Source organism: Leptonychotes weddellii, chromosome 16, assembly GCF_054177405.1.
Source record: "Leptonychotes weddellii isolate Sample4059 chromosome 16, ASM5417740v2, whole genome shotgun sequence".
NCBI classification, from domain to species: Eukaryota; Metazoa; Chordata; class Mammalia; order Carnivora; family Phocidae; genus Leptonychotes; species Leptonychotes weddellii.
Genome location: NC_138384.1, coordinates 42,436,780 through 42,461,349, shown reverse-complemented (window position 1 = coordinate 42,461,349; position 24,570 = coordinate 42,436,780). Strand labels below are relative to the sequence as shown.

The 24,570-nt window shown below is 39.8% G+C and overlaps 2 protein-coding genes across 13 annotated transcripts in view; one reads left to right on the top strand and one right to left on the bottom strand.

Annotated features, from left to right (window-relative positions):
• The window catches only part of ZNF283 (zinc finger protein 283), a 63,253-nt gene extending 58,786 nt beyond the window's left edge, over positions 1-4,467 (bottom strand). For 3 of the 12 annotated variants that reach the window (XM_081807036.1, XM_081807035.1, XM_031026646.2), the window contains exon 1: positions 3,521-3,863. In XM_081807036.1, coding sequence (XP_081663162.1) covers positions 3,521-3,627 — 107 coding nt within the window. In that variant the 5' untranslated portion in view covers positions 3,628-3,863. The other 9 variants (XM_081807032.1, XM_081807037.1, XM_031026641.2 and 6 more) reach the window with 8 other exon arrangements.
• ZNF229 (zinc finger protein 229) overlaps positions 1-24,570 on the top strand; it is a 474,727-nt gene that overhangs the window by 428,114 nt on the left and 22,043 nt on the right. The window lies entirely within an intron of this gene.

Sequence of the window (24,570 nt, the reverse complement as noted above, 5' to 3'; positions counted from 1 at the left end):
GCTAAGTGAAATAAGTCAAGCAGGGAAAGTCAATTATCATACAGTTTCACTTATTTCTGGAACATAAGGAATAGCATGGAGGACATTAGGAGAAGGAAGGGAAAAATGAAGGGGGTGTAAATCAGAGGGAAAGATGAACCATGAGAGACTATGGACTCTGAGAAACAAACAGGGTTTTAGAGGGGAGGGGGGTGGGGGGGTTGGTTAGCTCAGTGATGGGTATTAAGGAGGGCACATACTGCATGGAGCACTGGGTGTTATACGAAAACAATGGATCGTGGATCACCACATCAATAACTAATCACGTATGGTGACTAACATAACATAATAAAATTTAAAAAAAAAAAGAATATTCAACCAAAAATCATTTATGATAACAGAATCAGAAACTACCTAACAGTAAGCAAATGATTTGCTAGATTGTGGCCTGCTATGTCCTCATTAGTTTGATGATATTAGACCATAGACACACATAATCAATTCCTTAGGGAGGCAGGCAGGTTTGTAAAGTATACACAATGTGGGAAGTGTATCTGAAATTAAGATAAAAACTCTGGTGTTGGACTTTCAAGATGTGAAAGTGGGCTTGACAGTGACCAATTTCTCAACACTTCTATTTCCTTGCCAATAAAAGACGAATAGGGGGGTGCCTGGGTGGCTCAGTTAAGGGTCTGCCTTCGGCTCAGGTCATGATCCCAGGGTCCTGGGATCTAGCCCCGCATGGGGCTCCTTGCTCGGCAGGGAGCCTGCTTCTCCCTCTCCCTCTGCCTACTTGTGCTCTCTCTCTCTCTCTCTGTTAAATAAATAAATAAAAATCTTTAAAAAAAAAAAAGACGAATAGGAACATTGTCTACCACAGAGGGCTGCATTGACGATTATGTAAGAAAATCCACAAAAAATACTGGTGTACAATAGGGGCGCCTGGCTGGCTCCTTCATAGGAGCATGTGGCTTTCGATCTCAGGGTTATGAGTTTGAGCCCCACGCTGGGTGCAGAGATTACTTAAAACAACAACAACAACAAAAATAACAACAACAGGTGTCCAACAATTAGCCGTTATTAAAGATGCAAAAGATTATTGTCCCTTATTCTAAAGAAAGTTAACGCCCCTTTCCATTTTTTCATAATAAAATCTGTACTTTTCAGGCCTATTTTCTTTCTTTTTTTTTTAAAGATTTTATTTATTTGACAGAGAGAGACACAGTGAGAGAAGGATCACAAGCAGGGGGAGTGGGAGAGGGAGAAGCAGGCCCGTGGCTGAGCAGAGAGCCCGATGCGGGACTCGATTCCGGGACTCCAGGATCATGACCTGAGCCGAAGGCAGACGCTTAACGACTGAGCCACCCAGGTGCCCCCAGGCCTATTTTCTTACAAAGTTAACTAAAGTTTCACAGCCCAGCCTTGAGCTTGCTATTCTTCCTAAATGACAACATAAGCAAAACAGGGTCTCAGAAAGACATACAAGAGATATCCCCTCCTCCCAGAAGCGGCAAACAGAGATAGGACTCAGCATTATAAAGCTGGCTCAGAAAATATTACCATATTAGATGTCAAGAGAACATTAACCAGAGATGCGATCTTGTTCTGTGCAAATTGGTGGTTTATTTGAATATTGATCACTACAACCTTCTTATTCTACCTTCTGGAATTAGTATCTGTCTTTGGAAATATTATTTATAAAATAGATTTTCTTTTTTTTTTAAACACCTTTTTTTGAAAAGATTTTTATTTATTTATTTGATAAAGAGAGAGAGAAAAAAAGTAGCAGAGGGAGAGGGAGAAGCAGGCTCCCTGCTGAGCAGGGAGCCCGATGCGGGACTCGATCCCAGGACCCAGGGATCATGACCTGAGCTGAAGGCAGACGCTTAACCCACTGAGCCACCCAGGCACCCCTATAAAATAGATTTTCATAAGACAGCGCATATACACTAGAAAATTATCACTACTTTCTATGGAAGGAACCTTTAAAATAATCTAATTCTGAAAGTCTGACTTTGTCGCCCTTATAACTAATTTTTAAATGGTGTTTCTATATGCCTAAAAGTTGTTAATACTTCAGGTTTTTAAATAAGAAATCACTGACACTTCCCTCTTCTTTCTACATATTCAAGATTAAAATAAAACCCACATCTGGGTTGGATTTCTTCTTCTTCAAAATAAGAGCTAGAGAGTCTTCAACTCAACTGTATCACCAATTACTGTTATCTTATTCTGCAGAAACAAAACCAGACACATAGGCTCACACAAAAAAAATGTAAACTGAAACACACCAAAGTATTAAGAATGATTAACTTTGGGGCGCCTAAGGTCCCCCTTAGGTCACTGGACCCTAATTTTGTAAAAGTTCCTTCCCAGCTATTAAATCTTAATTCCAGACCAATGAAGCTAGACCTTTTCTGGGTCATGTACATTTGACAATTTAATGAAATTATAGACATTTTGCCCACTTAAAAAAATAAATGTACAAATATTTACAAAAATTCTGCCTCAATTTCAAGGGGTTTGCGATCACCTGGCAGCTCATAAATGGAACAAGACCTCAGGTTAAGACTTCCTGTACTAGACCATTTGAGCATCTGGTCACTTTTTTAAACTTGAAAGCACCCATCACAATCGTCTTCATATTTCTCTCAAATTTCAATCATAAAAAGTTGATGTGAAATGATCCAGAATCACCATCTAACAGCAAATCTTAATATTCACTAAGCCTGTATCATGGGGCAGGCCCTGTTCTAAGGAGCTTTACACACATTGACTCATTTTATATCGTTATAACCCCCATGAGGTAGGCATTATTTTGCCTTAATTTTGTAGATATGACACAGAGAGCCTGAGTCACCTAAGCTCACAGAGCTAGTAACAGGTAGAGCCAAGATTTGAATACAGATGCTCTAGGTCCAGAGCCTTACTCTTAACCATAACACAGTACCGCTTCTACAACACTCACAAAGCGGGACCTGAAATAACTCATGTTAGCAATGTTACAGATTTCTACCTAAAGATTATCTGAAAGTTTGTCCTTGTTGGTGCAAACTGCAAACCCCTATGCTCAAAGACCAACCACATTCCCACACCCTAAAAGCCTCACAACACTGTCATTTATTAACTGAAACAATCCTTCTACCGTGCCTTGATTTAAAAATCATGACTGTGGAGAAGACAGAAAATAGTTTGCACATGATACCACCTAATTACCAACCTCCTCAAGTAATCATAGCCTAAAATAAAACTCTAACACTAATCTCTAGGAGGTGTATTTCTACACCATCAGCATACTCAGAAAAGGAGAATGCACCGAAGGATTTGAATAATTTGCCATTTGAACAGCTAGCTACTGATTGAGAATAGGGGCAATAGAGGGTCACTAAGAAGAGAGATACATGAGTAGGGTGGGTCATTCACCAGAAGGAAAACCCAGGATAGACACTACCAGTGATATTGCAGGCCAAGGAAAGCAAATATTCCCATGATCTAAAAACAAAAGTAATTGTGTGGGGAAAAAAAAGAAACACACACTCACCTGAACCTTGATTTCAAAATATGCAACAGTTCTTTCCTCCTCCTCAGGGTGCTTCTTAAAAACCCGGCAGCAGTAGGGGGGAAAAAAGAATCATGAGACACCAACATTTCTTGGAGCACAGACCTAACTTAAAAACAAAACAAAACAAAACCCAAAACGGAAAACCAAAACGCCGTCCAGAGTCATATGTGCCTTCATCCACACAAAACCAAATGGAATTGAAGGGAAGGCTGGACTTTATCTCTGAGCTGACAGCAATTGTTGGGGACAGAGGTCTGGTTGCAGCGGCCCTGAAACAGGTAGCTGGCTCCCAAGGAGTTCCCAGACGCGCCCCTTCTAGGGATCTCACCTCTGGGACCTCCCCATCACGTCTTCCTAGGAGCAAGTCATGAGCACACTTCCGGATGTACAATGCTCCTCCCAAGACTGGACCTATGCCTTCTTAGCGTAGGACTCCTTCTCTTGCGGTCACTTAACTTTGGCAAGCCCAAAGAAAGTCTAGAGGGAACTTGGAGCACAAACGGCCAAAGCAAAACCACAAGGCCACGCACCTCATCACCCCATCACACATTCCCAATCGCAAACACAATTACGGAGACACACCCCGGCCCGGCCACGCCGGCTGTCACACACCATCCTTCTCAACCGCTCGCGCGCACACAGGCTGGAGGCTCCGAACGCGACATGCCCTGTCCGCGACGCGGGGCTCCTCAACTCGGGCGCTTCCCGGAGTCACCCCCACCCTCGCTGCCGGTTCTGACCCGGCGCTGATTACTTCCCCCGACGCGAGCACCTCAACTCGCCGAGTCCAAAAACCTTCAGGACACCGGAAACGGACCCACAGGTTTATGGGAAGTAAGAGCCGGAACGTCCTGGGAGGCTGGGAATCTGGCCATCCAAAGAGGTCTCCGCGGGCAAACTCGCCCCGCCCGAAGAAGACCTGTGCCCGGGGACTTCTGGGAAATGTAGTCCGCGGCGGGCAAATCCCCGGAAGCTGGGACCCTGGACCCTTAGGCTGCTCCCAGCATGCAACTCGGCTACGCGTAGCAAAGGCGCATTTTCCAAAGTCCACGCGGAGTTCGTTTCTAGTCTTTGCTGCAGGGAGTAGGTCTCGGCTCGGCGAACCTCGCAGCTCAATTGTCTTTTATGTTGTTGTCAAACAACATCTTTGATGAATGGTTGTGGTCTTTGATGAATGGTTCTCAAGGAAGGCTGAGGAACGCATTCTGGACTCCAGAGGAGATGGAGACGGGAAGGGGGCGGAGGGCGGCGGGGGGGACGGGGGCGGTGACCAGGGACTTAGGCTTCAGTGAGCGGGAACATCTCAATTGAGGTCCGTGGGAATGAGCTAGGCCGCGAGCTTATCTAGATTACGAGAGACTGGAGCAGGGTCTGGCAGTTGAACAGATGGGTGCGTCTTCCTCTGGGTGAGGTTGTGGGTCCAATTCGGTGAGTGGGACCTTAAGTGGAGTTGTTTACATTCATGGGATAGTTTGTGCTAGTGTGAATCTTTGTTTCCTTAGGTGTAAGGCGGTTTGTGTTAGAAATTACATACCACTGTTGAACAGCAACAATACGTGGTCATGGATTGATACTGTGATCATATGCAAAGGCCTCTTTGGACTGAGAGACGAGATGTGTGACATTGTGTGTTAATATCAGTAACCGAGAACGACTTAGTATCTGTGAGGTTTTTTTATAGACTTTCCTTTTGTGTGCATACTATGATGATTATGAAAGTGGATCACTGTCCAGCTGAGATCGAAAGACAGTGCGGTGTTAGTTTGATTATCTGACTGCCAATCACTATATATGCCTGGATAATTGTGACTGTGTTAGGATAGTGAGTTTCATTATTTCCACAGTTTCATTATCTATAAAATAGTGTTATTGCATCTTGGAGCATCAAATTTGTGATGCAGAAAAATAGTTGCAATTTATTTACCAAATGATTTTATAATGATATTTTATAATGAACCAATGCTGTTTTATTGGAAAGAATGCAAATCAACATTTTAAAAGAAAGAAGAAATAGGGATGCCTGGGTGGCTCAGTCAGTTAAGTGTCTGCCTTCAGCTCAGGTCATGATCCCAGGGTCCTGGGATCGAGCCCCGCATCAGGCTCCTTGCTTAGTGGGGAGCCTGCTTCTCCCTCTGCCTGCCACTCTCTCTCTCTCTGACAAATAAATAAAATCTTTTTTTAAAAAGATGAAACAAGAAATCAAAGTAACATCCAGTCATGGAGTGGCTGCTGTAGGTTTCCAATCTTCTGTAATGTTAAGGATACTTAACCAGATAACTTTGAAAACCCTGGACTAAGGAAATAATTTCCTACTTGTGGAAGCAGGTAGATTAGAGCAGAGCCCAGCATTAGGGAATCAGATATCCTAGTTTATAGGTCATGCAAGGCAAGGAACCTGTTTGAGACTGCATAATTAGTCTATCAGAACACTACTTGTCTTGGGCGCCTGGGTGGCTCAGATGGTTAAGCGTCTGCCTTCGGCTCAGGTCATGATCTCAGGGTCCTGGGATCGAGTCCTGCATCGGGCTCCCTGCTCCTTGGGAGCCTGCTTCTCCCTCTGCCTCTCTCTGTCACTAATGAATAAATAAATAAAATCTTTGGAAAAAAAAAAAAAAGAACACTACTTGTCTTATTCAAAAAGTGATAATTACATTTTGTCATATTCTGAGTAAACAAAAACCAGGATACCATTTCCTGAACAGTGCCTGATTCCTTTGTTGCAGTTGGCAATTTTGAACCTAAATATTTGTATTTCTTCTGACATTTCTGACACTTTTTGTTCAGACCTGAAATGGTAGATAAAAATATATGAAGAGCTAATGGATGTAGTATGAGGGAAGAAGATAAAATTCCTTGTCTATCACAATTTCAGAACAAACTACCAAATGTTCCTGGGGGGAAAAAATGGTTTTTTTCTGATCTTTTTTTGTTGTTTCTCCTCCAAATGTCTCTCTTTTGTTTCATCCTAACTGGCTTCATCACAGCTAAAAATCCTTGAATGCTTTCTCTGTCATAAAACACAGTTACATTGGTTTTGCTAATATCATTGCAGTAACGAATCTAGAAATGAAACATGCCCATCAAAAGTAGGATGGAATGAGAGACGATGGACTCTGAAAAACAAACTGAGGGGTCTAGAGGGGAGGGGGGTGGGAGGATGGGTTAGCCTGGTGATGGGTATTAAAGAGGGCACGTTCTGCATGGAGCACTGGGTGTTATACGCAAATAATGAATCATGGAACACTATCAAAAACTGATGATGTAATGTATGGTGATTAACATAACATAAAAAAAAAGTAGGATGGATAATTAGGTGGAGTACTTTTACATTGGCATAGTACACAGCAGTGAAAATTACTGACTCTAACATATGATGAGCAAGAGCCATAGAAATATAGAGTGTGTTCCATTCATAAAATTTTAGAAAGAAGCAAAATAAATGATACTTGTGCTTAAGTGGAAGATAATGGAAAACAAGGATATGGTAAATAAAATTCAGGAATGTGGTAAGTTTAGAGAGGAGGAAACATGAAAAGATAAGTTTGCAGAGGGATTCAAAGTTATCTCATGACCCCACTGGCTGCTCTGAAATGCCATCTTTGCATTGTTCCTGTGTCCAGCTCTGGATTCGCGGTAATCACCTCTGCCACACACCTCCTCCACCACCACAGACTCCAGCAGCTTCATCGCCAGAGCCCTCCAACTCTTGCTTTCTTTTTAATCCACTGCATTGGATCACCGGCATGCCAGGTCATGTCAGAGACAGCCGTGGACACCAGCTCCGAGATTACCACCAAGGACTTAACAGGAGAATTGTGGAGGAGGCAGAGAATGGAAGAGATGCACCTGCTAATGGGAAAGCTCCTGAGGAAAATGGGGAGCAGGAGACCAACAAGATAGATGAAGAAGAGGTAAAAGGGAGCAGGAGGAAGAGGAGGAGGAATAGGAAGGTGATGATGAAGAAGAGGATGGAGAGGAAGATGGGGAGGCTTAGGCAGCTAGGAACACACACAGGCAGCTGAAGATGATGAGTATGATGATGTCAACACCAAGAAACAGAAGACCTATGAGGATGATTGGACAGCAAAAAAGAAAAAGTTAACAACAACAAAGGCTACCATGATCTATTCACCCCACCTGCCCACTTCCCATCTCAGACTCTAAACGTGGTCACTTTCAGGGCAGCTGGCTGGCTCAGTCAAATGTCTGCCTTCAGCTCAGGTCCTGATCCCAGGGTCCTGGGATTAAGCCCCACATCGGGCTCCCTGCTCCACGGGAAGCCTGCTTCTCCCTCTCCCACTCCCCCTGCTTGTGTTCCTGCTCTCGCTATCTCTTTCTCTGTCAAATAAGTAAATCAAAAATCTTAAAAAAAAATAAACGTGGTCACTTTCAAGTGGAGGGTCCCACCTGCCCACACCCCATGTTGGCAGCGCCACCTACAGATGACACACTCAATCCAACCCCCACCCAAAACCACAACAGGAATCTGCAAACAGGGAAGAAAAAAAGAACCAACAATTCCAAGGCCCTGCTTTTTTTCTTAAAAGTATTTCAAAAGGGGAAATTTGTACTTTATATTTATATATTTTTACATACTGTTAGGGGTCAGCCATTTTTAGTGATCTCGGATGACCAGACTAGCCTTCTGAGTGTTCTCTGCCCTACTTCTGACTTTACTTATGGTGTGACCATATTCATTATAATCTCAAAGAAGAAAATAAAACCTTGTAAAAAAAAAAAAGGCAAAACAACAACAAAAAATCTTATTCCGAGCACGTCAGTAATTTTTTGGTGTGTATGTACTTAGCTGTGCTATAAGTAGTTGGTTTCTATGAGATGGTTAAAAAGGCCAAAGGTAAAAGTTTTCTTTTTTTTCCTTTTTTGCCTGTGAAGTTTCTGTTTATTTTCTTTGGCCCATTTGATGTATGTGTGGAACAATGCTGTCCAACAATAAACCAGAATTTTATTTTGCTGAGTTGTTCTAACAACAACAAAAAGTTATTTCATGTATTGTATTTCTTAAACTGGGTTATATTTACACAATTGTTTACTGTTATTTTGATATATTCCCCATCAGTTATAAGTATTAGTTTATCTGTGATGAAATTTAAAAAAATAGGAATTGAATATATAACTGTGTGTATTTATATATATGTGACTGTATGAACATGGAGAAAGATGTGGGATATATACACCAGATTTTTAATATGTTCTACGTTGGGGGACTGTAGGAACTTGTGAAGGTGTATGTACAAAGGAGAAACTGATAGGTAACCAATGAAGATCTTGTTAAAACTATAAAATACATCTCTGTTATTTACATGTATATATGTTAAAATATGGTTTAAAAAATACTAAGAATTATCACAAGATAGTAGGCCTTCAGGTGTTTTCACTTTATATTTTTATATCCTGCTTGAATTTTTGACTTAAAGTCTCTTTTGTCTGATATGATTATGGCCACCCCTGCTTTCTTTTGGCTACCATTTGCATGGAATGTCTTTTTCCATACTTCACTTTCAGCCTTAAATCTAAAGTGACTCTCTTATAGACAGCATATAGTTGGATTATGTTTATACATTCAGCCACTCTGTATCTTTTGATTGGGGAGTTTAATGCATTTATATCTAAAATAATTATTGATAGGGAAGGACTTACTGTTATCATTTTGTTAATTGTTTTTTTTTTTTTTTTAAAGATTTTATTTATTTATTTTGAGAGAGAGAGAATGAGAGAAAGCACATGAGAGGGGGGAGGGTCAGAGGGAGAAGCAGACTCCCTGCCGAGCAGGGAGCCCGATGTGGGGCTTGATCCAGGGACTCCAGGATCATGACCTGAGCCGAAGGCAGTCGCTTAACCAACTGAGCCACCCAGGCGCCCATCATTTTGTTAATTGTTTTCTATTTGTCCTGTGTCTCTTTTCTCCCTCTTTTTCTCTCTTACTGTCTTCCTTTGTGCTTCAGTGATTTTTTTTTTGTAGTGTCATGCTTTGATTCCTTTCAAATTTTCTTTTGTGTATCTTCTATCAGTATTGCCTTTTGGTTATTATGACGCTTACATAAAACATCTTGTGGTTATAACCATCTATATTAAGCTGACACTTAATCTGAGTTGCATAGAAATACTCAACACTTTTACTTCTCTCCCCTCACATTTTATGTTATTGATGTCATGAATTGTGTCTTTTTATATTGTGCATCTATTAACATACTTTAGTAGTTATAGTTTCTTATATTTCTGTCTTTTAACTTATATACCCAGAATTAAAAGTGACTTATGCACCACTGTTACAGTTTTACAATATTCTGTATCTGTCTGTGTACTTAACAATGAGCTTTATACTTTCATTTCCTTTTCCTTTTTTTTTTAAGTAATCTCTATGCCCAATGAGGGGCTTGAACTCACAACCCCAATATCAAGAGTCACATGCTCACCAACTGAGCCAGCCAGGCACCCCTCATATGCTTTTATATTACTATTTAGCATACTTTCATTTCAACTCGAAAGATTCCCTTTAGCATTCCTTGTAAGGTGGATCTAGCAGTGATGAAGTCCCTCAGCTTTTGTTTTTCTGGGAAAGTTTTTATTTCTCCTTCATTGTTGAAGGATGGTTTTGCCAGATATATTAGTTCTTGATTGGCATTTTTTTCTTTCAGCATGTTGAATATATTATCCCACTCCCTCTGGTCTGCAAAGCATCTGCTGAGAGTCTTATGGGGTTTTCCATATACATGACAAGCTGCTTTTCTCTTGCTGCTTTCAAAATTCTCTTTGTCTTTGAGTTTTGACAATTTGATTATACAATTGACCCCTGAACAACATGGGTTTGAACTGTACAGGTCAACTTATGAACAGATTTTTTATTTTTATAAATACACTCAGTACTGTCCATGTATTCTGTCTTCCTTATAATTTTTTAAAGATTTATTTATTTTAAAGAGAGTGCACAAGCAGGGGGAGAGGGAGAGAGAGAACACCAAGCAGACTCTCTGCTGAGTGCAGAGCCCAACATAGGGCTCAATCCCACCACCCCAAGACCATGACCTGAGCCAAAATCAAGAGTCAGATGCTCGACTGACTGAGCCACCCAGGCACCCTGTCTTCCTTATAATTTTCTTAATAACATTTTCTTTTCTCTAGTTTATTTTAAGAATATAGTACGTAATATAGATAACATACAACATATGTGTTAATCCACTGTTTATCGCTTCTCGGCTTTTTGGCTAAGATCAAATCCACTGTTTATGTTATCAGTAATGCTTCTGGTCAGTAGGCTATTAAGTTTAAAGGAAAATCAAAAGTTATACATGAATTTTTTGACTGTATGTTGAAAAGATGTGATCAGTGCTCCCAATCCCCACATGGTTCAAGGCTCAACTACAATGTGTCTCAGTGTGGATTTCTTTGGATTTATCCTATTCGAATAGGGCTTCTTGAATCTGCTATCTATTTCCTTTCCCCAGCTTGGGAAGTTTTTAGCCATTATTTCTTTAAATAAGTTTTCTGCCCCCTTCTCTTTCCTTTTTTCTGGGTACTCCCATAATGCATATATTGGTCCACTTTAAGGTATTCCGTAAGTCCCTTAGACTTTCTTCACTCTTTTTTCATTTTTCTTTTTATTCCTCTGAGTGGATAATTTTAAGTGATCTTTGAATTCATTGATTATTGTTTTTTTTTAAGATTTTTTTTTATTTATTCATTTGAGACACAGAGATACAGAGAGAGAGAGAGAGAGAGAGCATGAGCAGGGAGAGAGGCAGAGGGAGAAGGAGAAGCAGGCTCCCCGCTGAGCAGGGTGCCCGATGCGGGGCTCAATCCCAGGACGCTGGGATCATGACCTGAGCTGAAGGCAGACGCTTAACCATCTGAGCCACCCAGGCGCCCCAAATTCATTGATTATTCTGCTTGATCAAGTCAGCTATTGAATCCCTCTCGTGAATTTTTCAGTTCAATTATTGTATTCTTTACTCCCAAAATTTCTGTTTGGTTCTTTTTTATAATTTCTGTCTCTTTGTTGATATCCTCATTTTGTGCATCATTTTCTTGAGCATGTAAAGCATGTTTATGATGGTTATTTTGAATTATTTTTTAGGTAAGTCATATACTTCCACTTCTTTAGGATCAATTTCTGGAGGTTTATTTCGCTCCTGTGTTTGAGCCATGCTTATTTCTTTATATGTATCATAACTTTGTGTTAAGATCTATGCATTTCAAAAGACAACCACTTTTTCCAGTCTTTATGGACAGGCTTTATATAGAAGACCCTTGCCACTAAGCCTGGTAAGAGATTCTGGAGGCCTCTGAAATCTTTTTTTGGAGGGGTGCAACTTCTCTAGGGCTATGTGTGCAATTTCTCAATTAGAGAGGCTTGCCAGTTTCTTTTATAGGAGTGTATTACACACTCTGGTATATGTTTGTGGTACTGCAAATTGTCTGGTTCTATAGCAGCAAGCTATCCTCTCTCCCTTATTCCCAATGGCCAGGAGGCATCCCAATTATGCTGGCTCCCCATTTGTGCTCTAAGGTAAGACAAATACCAGTCTGTCCAATCTTGCCCTGAGGTAGATAAATACCAATCCACCGAAGACTGGATTGCATGGAGCTGGATGCATGCTCCACTTCTCTCCCTCCCTTCCAAGGGAGAAGCCTCAGGTTATGCTCCTCTGGATCAAACCAAAGCATACTGACTGCAGCAAGCTGTTCCCCACCTGTCTTCTTTGTTCTCAGCAGCCCTCAGGGATTCAAACTATGCTGGTTCTGTAAGTGCTTGAGGATGAAGCTGGACAGAAACCAGTCCCTTGGGCAGCCCTCTGAAGAACCAGAACACAGCATCCATGTTCCACTCTTCTCCCTCCCTACCAAGGAAGAGGCCTCAAATTGTACACTTTCTGATCACACTGAGCTATGCCAGCAACAGCAAGCTTCTCCCCAGTTTTCTCTGTTCTCAGTGGTCCACAGGTATCCAAACTATGCCAATTCCATCAGCACTCTGAGTGAGACAAGACAGAAACCAGTACCTTGGGCAGTCCTCCAAAAAGCCAGAATTTTGAATGCATGCTTAACTCCTCTTTCTCCTCTAGGGAGAATTTGTAAGCCAGGGGTTCTCTCTTAGATGCTGATCTGTGCAAGCTTGGAGGAGGGGCTGACAGGTAAAGTGACACTGCTCTTCCTACAGATTTTAATGTAACTGTTCTCAACTTTGTGCTTGCCTGGGGTTCTGCAACTTCTTAACTGCATTCTGGAATTCTCATTAGGCTATTTTGGCCCAAATATCATTGTTAAGTAATGTTTCTATGGGGGTACAAGGGCTGGAACTTACTATTCCACCATCTTGCTGATGTAACTCTGACCGTGCCTGAATGTTTAATAAGCTCCCACATATAAGGACTCACAATAAAAGTGGTAAATGTTTCTTCATCAAGGAATAAGTAATCATTATAAAGAAAAGTCATGCTTATTATGCCTCTGATATTCTTGTTTTTCTGAGAAACAAGGACACAGGGGCACCTGGATTGCTCAGTTGGTTAAGCATCTGCCTCCGGCTTAGGTCATAATCCCAGGGTCCTGGGATCGAGTTCCACATCAGGATCCTTGCTCAGCGGGGAGTCTGCTTCTCCCTCTCCCTCTGCCACTCTCCCGGCTTGTGCTCTCTTGCTCTCTCAAATAAAGTCTTAAAAAGAAACAAGGATACCAAGTAAAACAACTAGAATTATTAAGAATTCAGTGGCAGTCAGACATTAAGTAACAAAATTGAATGTTTCTGCTACCAGCAGCAAACTATTAGGGGGAAAAGTTAATTTGTTACACACAGTTACAATAGAAAATACCTAAAGCAAAAATAAGAAACTAATAGAAATTCTATTAAGAAAATAAAATATATTGTTTTTATTTATTTCTTCATTTTGGGGGATGGAGATTTATTGAAGCATTCACAGGGAAAGAAGGAGGACAAAATCAGCTACACAGGCAGCCTCGTGGAAGAACAGAAACTTGAAAGTGGTTCACGATCCAAAGCAGCTCTAGAACCTGGCTTATCTTGTCACCCCCTCAGCTGCAGGCATCTGTTGCTCCCTACTCTAGTGCTTCCCAAAATGGTGACTCAACTTTCTGGCTGTATTTATACTCTTCCTAGTACTACTGACTACCTTTTTTTCTGCTGCTCTCTTGCTTGTCTTTGGCCTTTGGGGGCCTCATATCATGAGAATGCGGGGCCACAAGGCAGCAGAAGCCATAAAGCATCAAGACAACAATAGGCCAAAAGGACACAAGCCATGAAGCAACAAGAGCCACAATGTAGCAGGAGCCATGAGGAACAGAAACCATGAGGAAAAACCCTGAATCTGAGATCCACAAAGCAGCAGAAGGCTTGAACAGACAAGATCCATGAGGCAGCAGAAGTGATCAGACTGTAAGAGCCACAAGGTAGCAAGGCAACGGGAATTGAAGAGGCTGCAGGAATTACAAGGCAAGCAGAAGCTACAACACAGAGAAACCCTGGATTAATTGGAACTGAAGCCCCAGAGGCCAGGAAGCTGCAGAGAACAGGAGGCCCAGAAAATATATTGTTTTTGAAAGAAACTTTTTAAGACTTAGATTAATGAAAGAATTGCCCTGAACCTGTGTGTAAACACTCAAGTTTAGAGCCATTCAATTCTTTCTAAAACTACACCCAAAACAATATTCCAAAGTATATTTTTCTCATAGATTTGCTAGAATGTTATATTTCAAATCGAAGAAAAAAAAACAACAACAAAAGAAAAACCACAACAATTTTGAGGACTATATGATAGGAGGGGAATTTGTTTACTGGCTTTTTAAAAATATATTTTGTTATGTTATGGAAAATTATAATGAACCCTCATGTACCTACCACCAGCATCAAGAATTAGGTTTATAAGCAATTTGGCTTTACCTCTACCCCCACCCACTTCTCCCAATCCCTTATTGTTTTGAAGAAAATCCAACATATTTCACTCATACATATTTCAGTATCTCCTAAATTCTTTTCAAAAAATACAACTTCATTGCTATTTTCTCACACATACATAATTAACAGTAAATTATTAATATCAAATAGTCCTCCCTTTCTCAGTCCAAAATCCATTAGTTGGATCTGGTAGAAAAGTGTGGAAGGGACATGGCCGATGATGACCCAGCTCAGTGCAGGATCAGTGCCCATGTAAAGTAAAAGCAGCATCTGAGTAGGGAGAATGAGGGAAGGCAGCCCAGGTTGGTGATTGAGTGGATAAGACAGGTGTTGCTATGGGAGGTAGAAGTGGCATAGGGTCAAAAGGTCAGTCACTTAGAGGAGAACTTACCAAATAAGTAAACATATTGGAGATAGCGGAAGCCAGATTTCTCAAGGAATGAGAAAGGAGCTACAAATATGAAAGAGAGGAAAGCTAGAACAAACCCTATAAAGTATTGGAATTGGAAGTTTTAGTATGAATTCATAGTATCTACCATGTATATATGGTGCATATGTATATACATATATTTCTTACCTCTTGAACTAGTGCCACCCACCTCCACCTATAGTAATGAGCAGAGGCACCTAGATCTTAGTTTCTCAGTATCATTCTCTACTCATACAGAAATGGCTATTTCCAGAACTTGACAATGAAAAGCACAATATGAGCCTGGAACATCTTGTGTCAGTAAAGAAGGAGGTGTTCAAGGAGTATAGGGTACACTCCAAGAGAAGCCAGCTTGAAGGGGCTCTCACTAATCTCACCTGGGACCATTTGTAATAATGATAATAATGGATTAGAGGACACTGAACAAAATAAGAGCCCATGAGCCTATGTTACTATAAATAAATATAATTTATTTATATTATACCATTATACCAATTACAACACTTTTCTTTACAGCAGAATTCCAAACTAATAAATGTAGAAAGGATGAGAAACTTCAAAAAAATAACAATTTGACAATCACTGTGGGAATAATTTTTTCAGGCAATAATCATCAGTGGATACCAAAACAGGATGCAGGTTTAATGAAGAGTAGGATATTTACATAGTCTCAATTATCTCCTTCCAAAATACTTAATAATTTCAAGAGAAAAAGAGTAAAGTGGAGAAACCTGGCAAGGACCACTCTAATAAAATGATGCAACTTAGCATCACATAGGACAAATGAAAATTTGTACTTCTATTTTTTAAAAGATTTTTTATTTATTTGAGAGAGAGAGATTGAGAGAATGAGTGGGGGGAGGGGCAGAGGGAGAAGCAGACTCCCTACAGAGCAGGGAGCCCAATGCGGTACTCAATCCCAGGACCCTGGGATCGTGACCTGAGCCGAAAAAGCAGATGCTTAACCGACTGAGCCACCCAGGTGCCTGGAAATTTGTACTTCTAAATAGGGTGCAATGCAGAGCATCCTGCCAAAAAGAAACTCCATGCCTATATCAATTTAAATATACATTTACAGGACTTCACTGAGTCATTTAATTATTCCATCCATTTTAAATGTATCTATATGTAAAGAATAAAATTGGTATCTAATTACCCCCAACATACATAGTGCTAGTCAGATCAACTAACACTATTTATTAAATAAACTCTCTTGCTATATTAAGTAATTTATTTCCTAGATATTAGTTTTCCTTTATACCTGGGGTTTTTACTTAACCATTAATCTTGATCTTTTTTAAAAAAATATTTATTTGTTTGTTTAGAGAAAAAGTGCGAGCAGGGTGGGGGGCAGAGGGTGAGGGAGAGAGAATCTCAAGCAGACTCCACACAGAGCGTAGAGCCTGATGCAGAGCTCAGTCTCACAACCTTGAGATCATGACCTGAGCCAAAATCAAGAGTTGGATGCTTAACCGACTGAGGCACCCAGGCCAGCACAGACCTTGCTGTCACTGTGCACCCCTCCCCCGCATTCTCTGAAGGACCCTGCCCCCTCTGATATGCCTTGGCTGGAGGCCATCCAAAGCAGTGCCATGAGCCTTGTAGTGTGCAAGCAGCCCCAAAAGGCTAGCACCACTCCAAAGTGACTCCTGCCCCAGAGAGAGGGGAATATAACCATACACAATAGTCTGACTGGAGCCCCAGCAGTGGGCTGGGGACAGACATCAGGTCTGACTGCAGGCCCCTCCTACCAATGAAAGCTTCTCAGGGCACCACACAGGGAAAGTGCCCTGCATTTCAGTACTACTGCATCTGTGCCAAACACCTGGTATGACTCAACTCAAGGCCAAGGCAACCCCAGACTGGCCTGCTAACAACGCAGACACCAAACCCTGCCCACAGCAGGCAAAGAAAGCCATTGCAAATGACTGGACTGAAGGCAAATGCAGCTCAGCCACAAGAGTAGGGTGCACGCAACACACATAGGACATACCCTTGAAGTGTTAGTTTCTGGTGAACAGGGAACATTGCACTACAGGACCTCTTCTTCATATAGCCACTACTTTCAAGAGCAGGAGACATAGGTGACTTTCCTAACACATAGAAATGGACAGAGAGAATTAGACAAAGTGAGGAAATACAGGAATGTGTTCCAAATGAAAAAACAGGACAAAATCATAGCAAGAGAGCTAAACAAAGCAGAGGTAAGTAATATACCTGATAGAGAATTAAAGTAATGATCATAAAGATACTTACTAGACTTGAGAAAAGAGTGGAGGACCTCGGTGAGACCTTCAACATAAAAAAGAACTAATTAGAGAGGCACCTGGTGGCTCAGTCAGTTAAGCATCTGCCTTTAGCTTGGGTCATGATCTTAGGGTCCTGGGATTGAGCCCTGCATCAGCCTCCCTGCTCAGCAGGAAGTCTGCTGTCTGCTTCTCCCTCTCCCTCTGCCCTCTCTCCACTCATGCTCTCTCTCTCTCAAATAAATAAATAAAATCTTTTTTTTAAAAAAAGAACCAATTAGAGGGGCTCCTGGGTGGCTCAGTCGTTAAGTGTCTGCCTTCGGCTCAGGTCATGATCCCAGGGTCCTGGAATCAAGCCCTGCATCAGGCTCCCTGCTTGGTGGGAAGCCTGCTCTCCCTCTCCCACTCCCCCCGCTTGTGTTCCCTCTCTCTGTCAAATAAATAAATAAAATCTTAAAAAAAACAATTAGAGATGAAGAACTCAATAACTGAGTTTAAAAATGCATGAGATGGAATAAATAGTAGACTAGAGGAAGCAGAAGAATGGATCAGCAACTGAAGGACAGGGAAATGGAAAGCAATCAGGCTATACAGGAGAGAGAAAAAATAATAATAACAAATGAAAATAGACTAAGGGACTCAGCAACAACATCAAGCATGTAGCATTCACATTATAGGGATCCTAGAAGGAGAAGAGAGAGGAAAAGGGGCAGAAAAATTATTTGAAGAAATAATAGCTGAAAACTTCCCAAATCTGGGAAAGGAAACAAATCCAGATCTAGGATGCACAAAGAACCAACAAAATCAACCCAAGGAGGTTCACACCAAGATACACAGTAATTAAAATTGCAAAAGTAGTGATAGACAATTTTTAAAACAGCAAGAGAAAAGAAAACAGTTACATGAAGGGAAACCCCAGAAGGTGATGAGCTGATTTTTCAGCAGAAACTTTGCAGGCTAGAAGGGAGTGGTGTGATATATTCAAAGTACTAAAAGAAAATAAAGCTTCAACCAAGAATATTCTATCCAGTAAGGTTATCATTCAGAATAGAAGGAGAGGTAAAGAGTTTCCCAGACAAATAAAAGTTAAAGGAATTCATAACCACTAAACCAGCCCTACAAGAAATGTTAAAGGGGCTCTTTGAGTGGAAAGGAAAGACCATAAGCAGGAGTAAGAAAAGAAGAAAGCACAAAAGCAGTAAAATTAAGTATCAGTGAAGGGATTCACGAAATAAAAGAATGTAAATTATGATACCATATACTTAAAATGCGGGAGGGTGTGGAGTAAGGAATGGGTTCAAACTTAAGCGACCATCAATATAGACTGCAATATGCATAAGATGTTATATATAAACCCAGTGGTAACCACAAATCAAAAACCAGTAATAGATAACGCAAAAAAATAAAGAGAAAGGAATCCAAGTATATCACTAAAGAAAGCCAGCAAACCGTGAGAGAAGAGAGCAAGAGAAGAAAGGATCAGAGAACTACAAAAATAACCATAAAACAAGTAACAAAATGGCAATAAGTACATACCTATTAATAATTACTTTGATTGTAAATGGACTGAACATGCCAATAAAAAGACATAGGGTGATGGACTGGACTAAAAAATAAAGTGAGTATTATTTATTTATTTGAAATAACTTAAATACAGACATTATCTTGAGATCTTTGGTCTTTACAATGTGTAGTTTGCATACTGAGCATCTGGTTTTGTGGAAAGATGTATTCTTCCACTATAATTTGTAGACGTATATGTCAGCATTGAACACTTATGGTAATGTCTCTATCACCTCATGTGTATCAGTACTAAGCATTTAACCTCTTTCATTTGATGCCTGTCCTCTTAATGATTATTATAAAATTGTGTTCCTGTGAGGTATCATTTCCCATTACATTCTTTTATTGGATGGTAATTATTACATAGAATGCCATCTTTTTTGTTTTGTAGAGCCTATTTTTCTTTTACCTAATAAAATGTTTTCTCTATCTCCATTAAAAAAAAGCAAGACCCATTAATATGCCGCCTATAAAAGACTCAGACCTAAAGACACATGTAGATTAATAGTGAAAATATGGCAAAGCATTTATTTACCATGCAAATGAAAGTGAAAAGCTGGGGTAGCAATACTTAGTTTGGACAAAATATACTTTTTTGGCCCCACCCCCTGGACAAAAAGACTTTAAAATAAAGACTAGGGGCACCTGGATGGCTCAGTCAGTTAGGCATCTGCCTTCAGCTCAGGTCATGATCTCAGGGTCCTGGGATCCAGCCCCACATCAGGCTCCCTGCTCAGCGGGGAGCCTGTTTCTCCCTCACCCTCTGCTGCTCCTCCTGCTTGTGTTTTCTCTCTTTCTCTCTCTCTCTTTCTCTCATAAATAAATAAAATCTTAAAAAAAAAAAACAAAGACTATAACAAGAGACAAAGGATACTACATAATCATAAAAGGATCAATCCAACAAGAAGATATAACAATTGTAAATATCTATGTGCTCAAGACGGGAGCACAAAATACTTAAAGCAGCTAATACCAAATATAAAGGAAATAATTGGTAGTAATAATAGTAGGAGACTTTAACACCCGACTTACATCAAAGGATAGATCATCCAAACAGGAAATCAAAAAGGAAACGGTAGCTTTGAATGACACATTGTATCAGATGGATCTAACAGATATATTCAGAATATTCCATCCTAAAACAGTAGAATAAATGGTCTTTTCAGCTGCACATGGAATCTTCTCCAGAATATCACATAGGCCCACAAAACAAGTCTCAACAAATTCAAAAAGATTGAAGTCTCACCATGTATCTTTTCCAACCACAGTGCTATGAAGCTAGAAATCAACCACAAGAAAAAAATCTGGAAAGAATACAAACACATGGAAGTTAAATAGCATGATATTAAACAATGAATGGGTCAGCCAAGAAATCAAAGAGGAAATTTAAAAAGTAGATGGAGACAAATGAAAATGAAAACACAGCTGTCCAAAATTTTTGGAATGCAGCAAAAGCTGTTCTAAGAGGGAAGTTTATAACAACACAGGCCTGCCTTAAGAAGCAAGAAAAACCTCAAATAAACAACCTAACCTGATACCTAAAGGAGCTAGAAAAAGAAGAACAAACAAAAACCAAAACCCTTAGAAGAAAGGAAATAATAAAGACTAGAGCAGAAATTAAAAAAAAAAAAAAATAGAAGCTGAAAAGGCAATAGAACAGATCAATGAAACCAGGACCTGGTTCTTTGGAAAGATCAACAAAATTGATAAACCTTTAGCCAGACTCATCAAAAAGGGTGGGGGAGAGAGAAAGGACTCAAATAAACAAAATTAGAAATGAAAGAGGAGAAATAATAACTGACACCACAGGTACAAACAATTATAAGAGAAAACTCTGAAAAATTATATACCAACAAATTGGACAACCTAGAAGAAATGGATAAATTCCTAGAAATATTGAACCTCCCAAAACTGAATCAGGAAGAAATAGAAAATTTGAACAACTGATTACCACAATGAAATTGGATCAGTAATCAAAAAACTCCTAACAAACAAAAGTCCAGGACCAGATGGCTTCACAGTCAAATTCTACTAAGCATTTAGGAATAGTTAAGACCTATTCTTCTCAAATTATTCCAAAAAATAGTAGAGGAGGTAAAGCTTCCAAATTCATTCTATGAGGCCAGTATTCTCCTGATAACAAAACCAGATAAAGACATACAAAAGAGAGAGAGAGAGAGAACTACAGAGCACCTGGCTGGCTCAGTCAATAGAGCATGTGACCCTTGATCTCAGGGTTATAAGTTCGAGCCCCATGTTAGGTATAGAAATTACTAAAAATCTTTCTTTTTTTTTTTTAAGATTTTATTTCTTTATTTGACAGAGAGATAGAGCACAGATAGTCAGAATGGCAGGCAGAGGGAGAGGGAGAAGCAGGCTCTCCGCTGAGCAGGGAGCCCGATGCAGGGCTCGATCCCAGGGCCCCAGGATCATGACCTGAGCCAAAGGCAGATGCTTAACTGACTTAGCCACTCAGGCGCCCCACTAAAAATCTTTCTTAAAGAGTACAGACCAAGGGGCGCCTGGGTGGCTCTGTTGGTTAAGCGACTGCCTTCGGCTCAGGTCATGATCCTGGAGTCCCGGGATCGAGTCCCACATCGGGCTCCCTGCTGAGCAGGGGGTCTGCTTCTCCCTCTGCCCTCTTCCCTCTCGTGCTCTCTGTCTTTCATTCTCTCTCTCTCAAATAAAAAAAAAAAAAAAAAAAAAGAGTACAGACCAATATGTCTAATGAGCATAGATGCAGAAATCCTCCACAAAATATTAGCAAACCAAATCAAACAATACATTTTTTAAAAAATCATTCACCACAATCATGTGGAATTTAATCATGGGATGCAAGGGTGGTTCAGTACTCAAAATCAACATGATACATCACATCAACAAGAGAAAGGATAAAAACATGTGATCATTTCAATAGGTGCAGGAAAAGCATTTGACAAAGTACAACATCCATTCATGACACATGATAAAAACCCTCAACAAAGTAGGTTTAGAGGGAACATACCTCAACATAATAAAGGCCATATATGCAAAGCCCACAGGTAACATCATACTCAGTAGTGAAGAACTGAGAGCTTTTCCTTTAACATCGAGAACAAGGATGTCTACTCTCACTACTTTTATTCAACATAGTACTGGGAGTCCTATACACAGGATTCAGACAAGAAAAAGAAATAAAAGGCATCTAAATCAGTAAGGAAAAAGTAAAACTCACTATTTGCAGATGGCATGATACTATATATAGAAAAGCCTAAAGACTCCACCAAAAGCAAAAACAAAAACAAAAACACTAGAACTAATAAATGAATTCAGTAAGGTCACAGGATACAAAACCAATATACAGAAATCTGTTGCATTTCTATATACTACTACTAATAATTCCAATTATTCTAATTATATTCTAATTTAAATAATAATTCTAATACACTAATAGTGGAAAGAGAAATTAAGAAAACAATTCTATTTTCAATTGTACCAAAAATAAAAAGATACCTAGGAATAAACTTAACCAAGGAGGTTAAAGACCTGTACTCTGAAAGCTATAAAACACTGACGAAAGAAAATGAAGACAACACAAGCAAATGGAAAGATTTTCCATGCTTATGGATTGGAAGAACAAATATTGTTAAAATGTCCATACCACCCAAAGCAATCTACAGATTTAACACAATCCCTATCAAAATACCAACATCATTTTTCACAGAACTAGAATAATCCTAAAATTTGTATGGAACCACAAAAGACCCTGAATAGCCAAAGCAATCTTAAGAAAGAACAAAATTGTATCACAATCCCCCCAGATATCAAGATATACTACAAACCTGTAGTAATCAAAACACTGTGGTACTGGCACAAAAAGAGACACATAAATTAAAGGAACAGAATAGAGAGCCTCATAATAAACCCATAATTATGTGGTCAATTAATCTCTGACAAAGGAGAAAGAATATGCAATGGGAAAAAGACAGTCTCTTCAAAAAATGGCCTTGGGAAAACCAGACAGCTACATGGAAAAGAACGAAACTGGACCACTTTCTTAAACCATACACAAAAATAAATTCAAAATGGATTAAATACATAATTGTGAGACCTGAAACCATTCATAGAAGAGAGTCTGACATCAGGCATAGCAACATTTTTCTAGATATGTCTCCTGAGGCAAGGGACACAAAAGCAAAAATAAACTATTGGGACTACATCAAAATAAAAAGTTTTTGCACAGCAAAGGAAACCATCAAAACAACAAAGAGACAACCTACTGAATGGGAGACGATATTTGCAAATGGTATATCCAATAAAGGATTACTATCCAAAATATATAAGGAATTTATACAACTCACCACCAAAAAAACCAAATAATCCAATTTAAAAAATGGGCAGAAGACATGAACAGACATTTCTCCAAAGAAGACATCCAGATGGCCAACAGGCACATGAAAAGATGCTCAACATCACTCATCAAGAGAGCAATGTAAATCAAACCACAATGAAATATCACCTCACACCTGTCAGAATGGCTAAAATAAAAAATACAAGAAACAACAAGTGTTGGTGAGGATGTGGAGGAAAAGGAACCCTTGTACACTGTTGGTGGGAATGCAGACTGGTGCAACCACTGTGGAAAACAGTATGGAGTTTCCTCAAAAAATTAAAAATAGAATTGCCACATGATTCAGTAATTCCACTACTGGGTATTTACCCAAAGAATATGAAACACTAATTCAAAAAGATATATGCACCGCTATGTTTATTAGAGCATTATTTACAATAGCCAAATTACAGAAGCAACCTAAGTGGTCATTGTTAGATGAATGGATAAAGAAAAGATTATAACTATATATAATGGAATACTTCTCAGCCACAAAAAAGAATGAAATCTTGCTATTTGCAATGATGTGGATGGATCTAAAGGGTATGAGGCTAAGTGAAATAAGTCAGTCAGAGAAAGACAAATACCGTATGATTTCACTCATATGTGGAATTTAAGAAACAAAACAAACAAAGAAAGAAAAAAGAGACAAACCAAAAAACAGAAAACAAACTGATGGTTACCAGAGGGGAGGTGGGTGTGGAGATGGATGAAATAGGTGAAGGGATTAAGAGTACACTTACCATGGTGAGCCCTGAGTTGTATAGAATTGTTGAATCACTATATTGTACACATGAAACTCATATAACACTGTATGTTAACTATACTGGAATTTTATTTTTTTAATTTAATTTAATTTTATTATGTTATGTTAGTCACCATACAGTATATAGTTAGTTTTTGATGTAGTGTTCCATGATTCATTTTTTTCGTATAACACCCAGCGCTCCATGCAATATGTGCCCTCCTTAATACCCATCACTGGGCTAACCCATCCCTTCACCCTTCCTCCCCTCTAAACCCTCAGTTTGTTTCTTGGAGTCCATAGTCTCTCATGGTTCGTCTCCTCCTCCGATTTCCCCCCCTTCATTTTTCCCTTCCTTCTCTTAATGTCCTCCATGCTATTCCTTATGTTCCACAAATAAGTGAAACCATGTGATAATTGACTTTCCCTGCTTGACTTATTTCACTTAGCATAATCTCCTCCAGTCCCATCCATGTTGATGTAAAAGTTGGGTATTCATCCTTTCTGATGGCTGAGTAATATTCCATTGTATATATGGACCACACCTTCTTTATCCATTCATCTGTTGAAGGGCATCTCAGCTCTTTCCACAGTTTGGCTATTGTGGACATTGCTGCCATGAACATTGGGGTGCATATGGCCCTTCTTTTCACTACATCTGTGTCTCTGGGGTAAATACCCAGTAGTGCAATTGCTGGGTCATAGGGTAGCTCTATTTTTAATTTTTTGAGGAACCTCCACACTGTTTT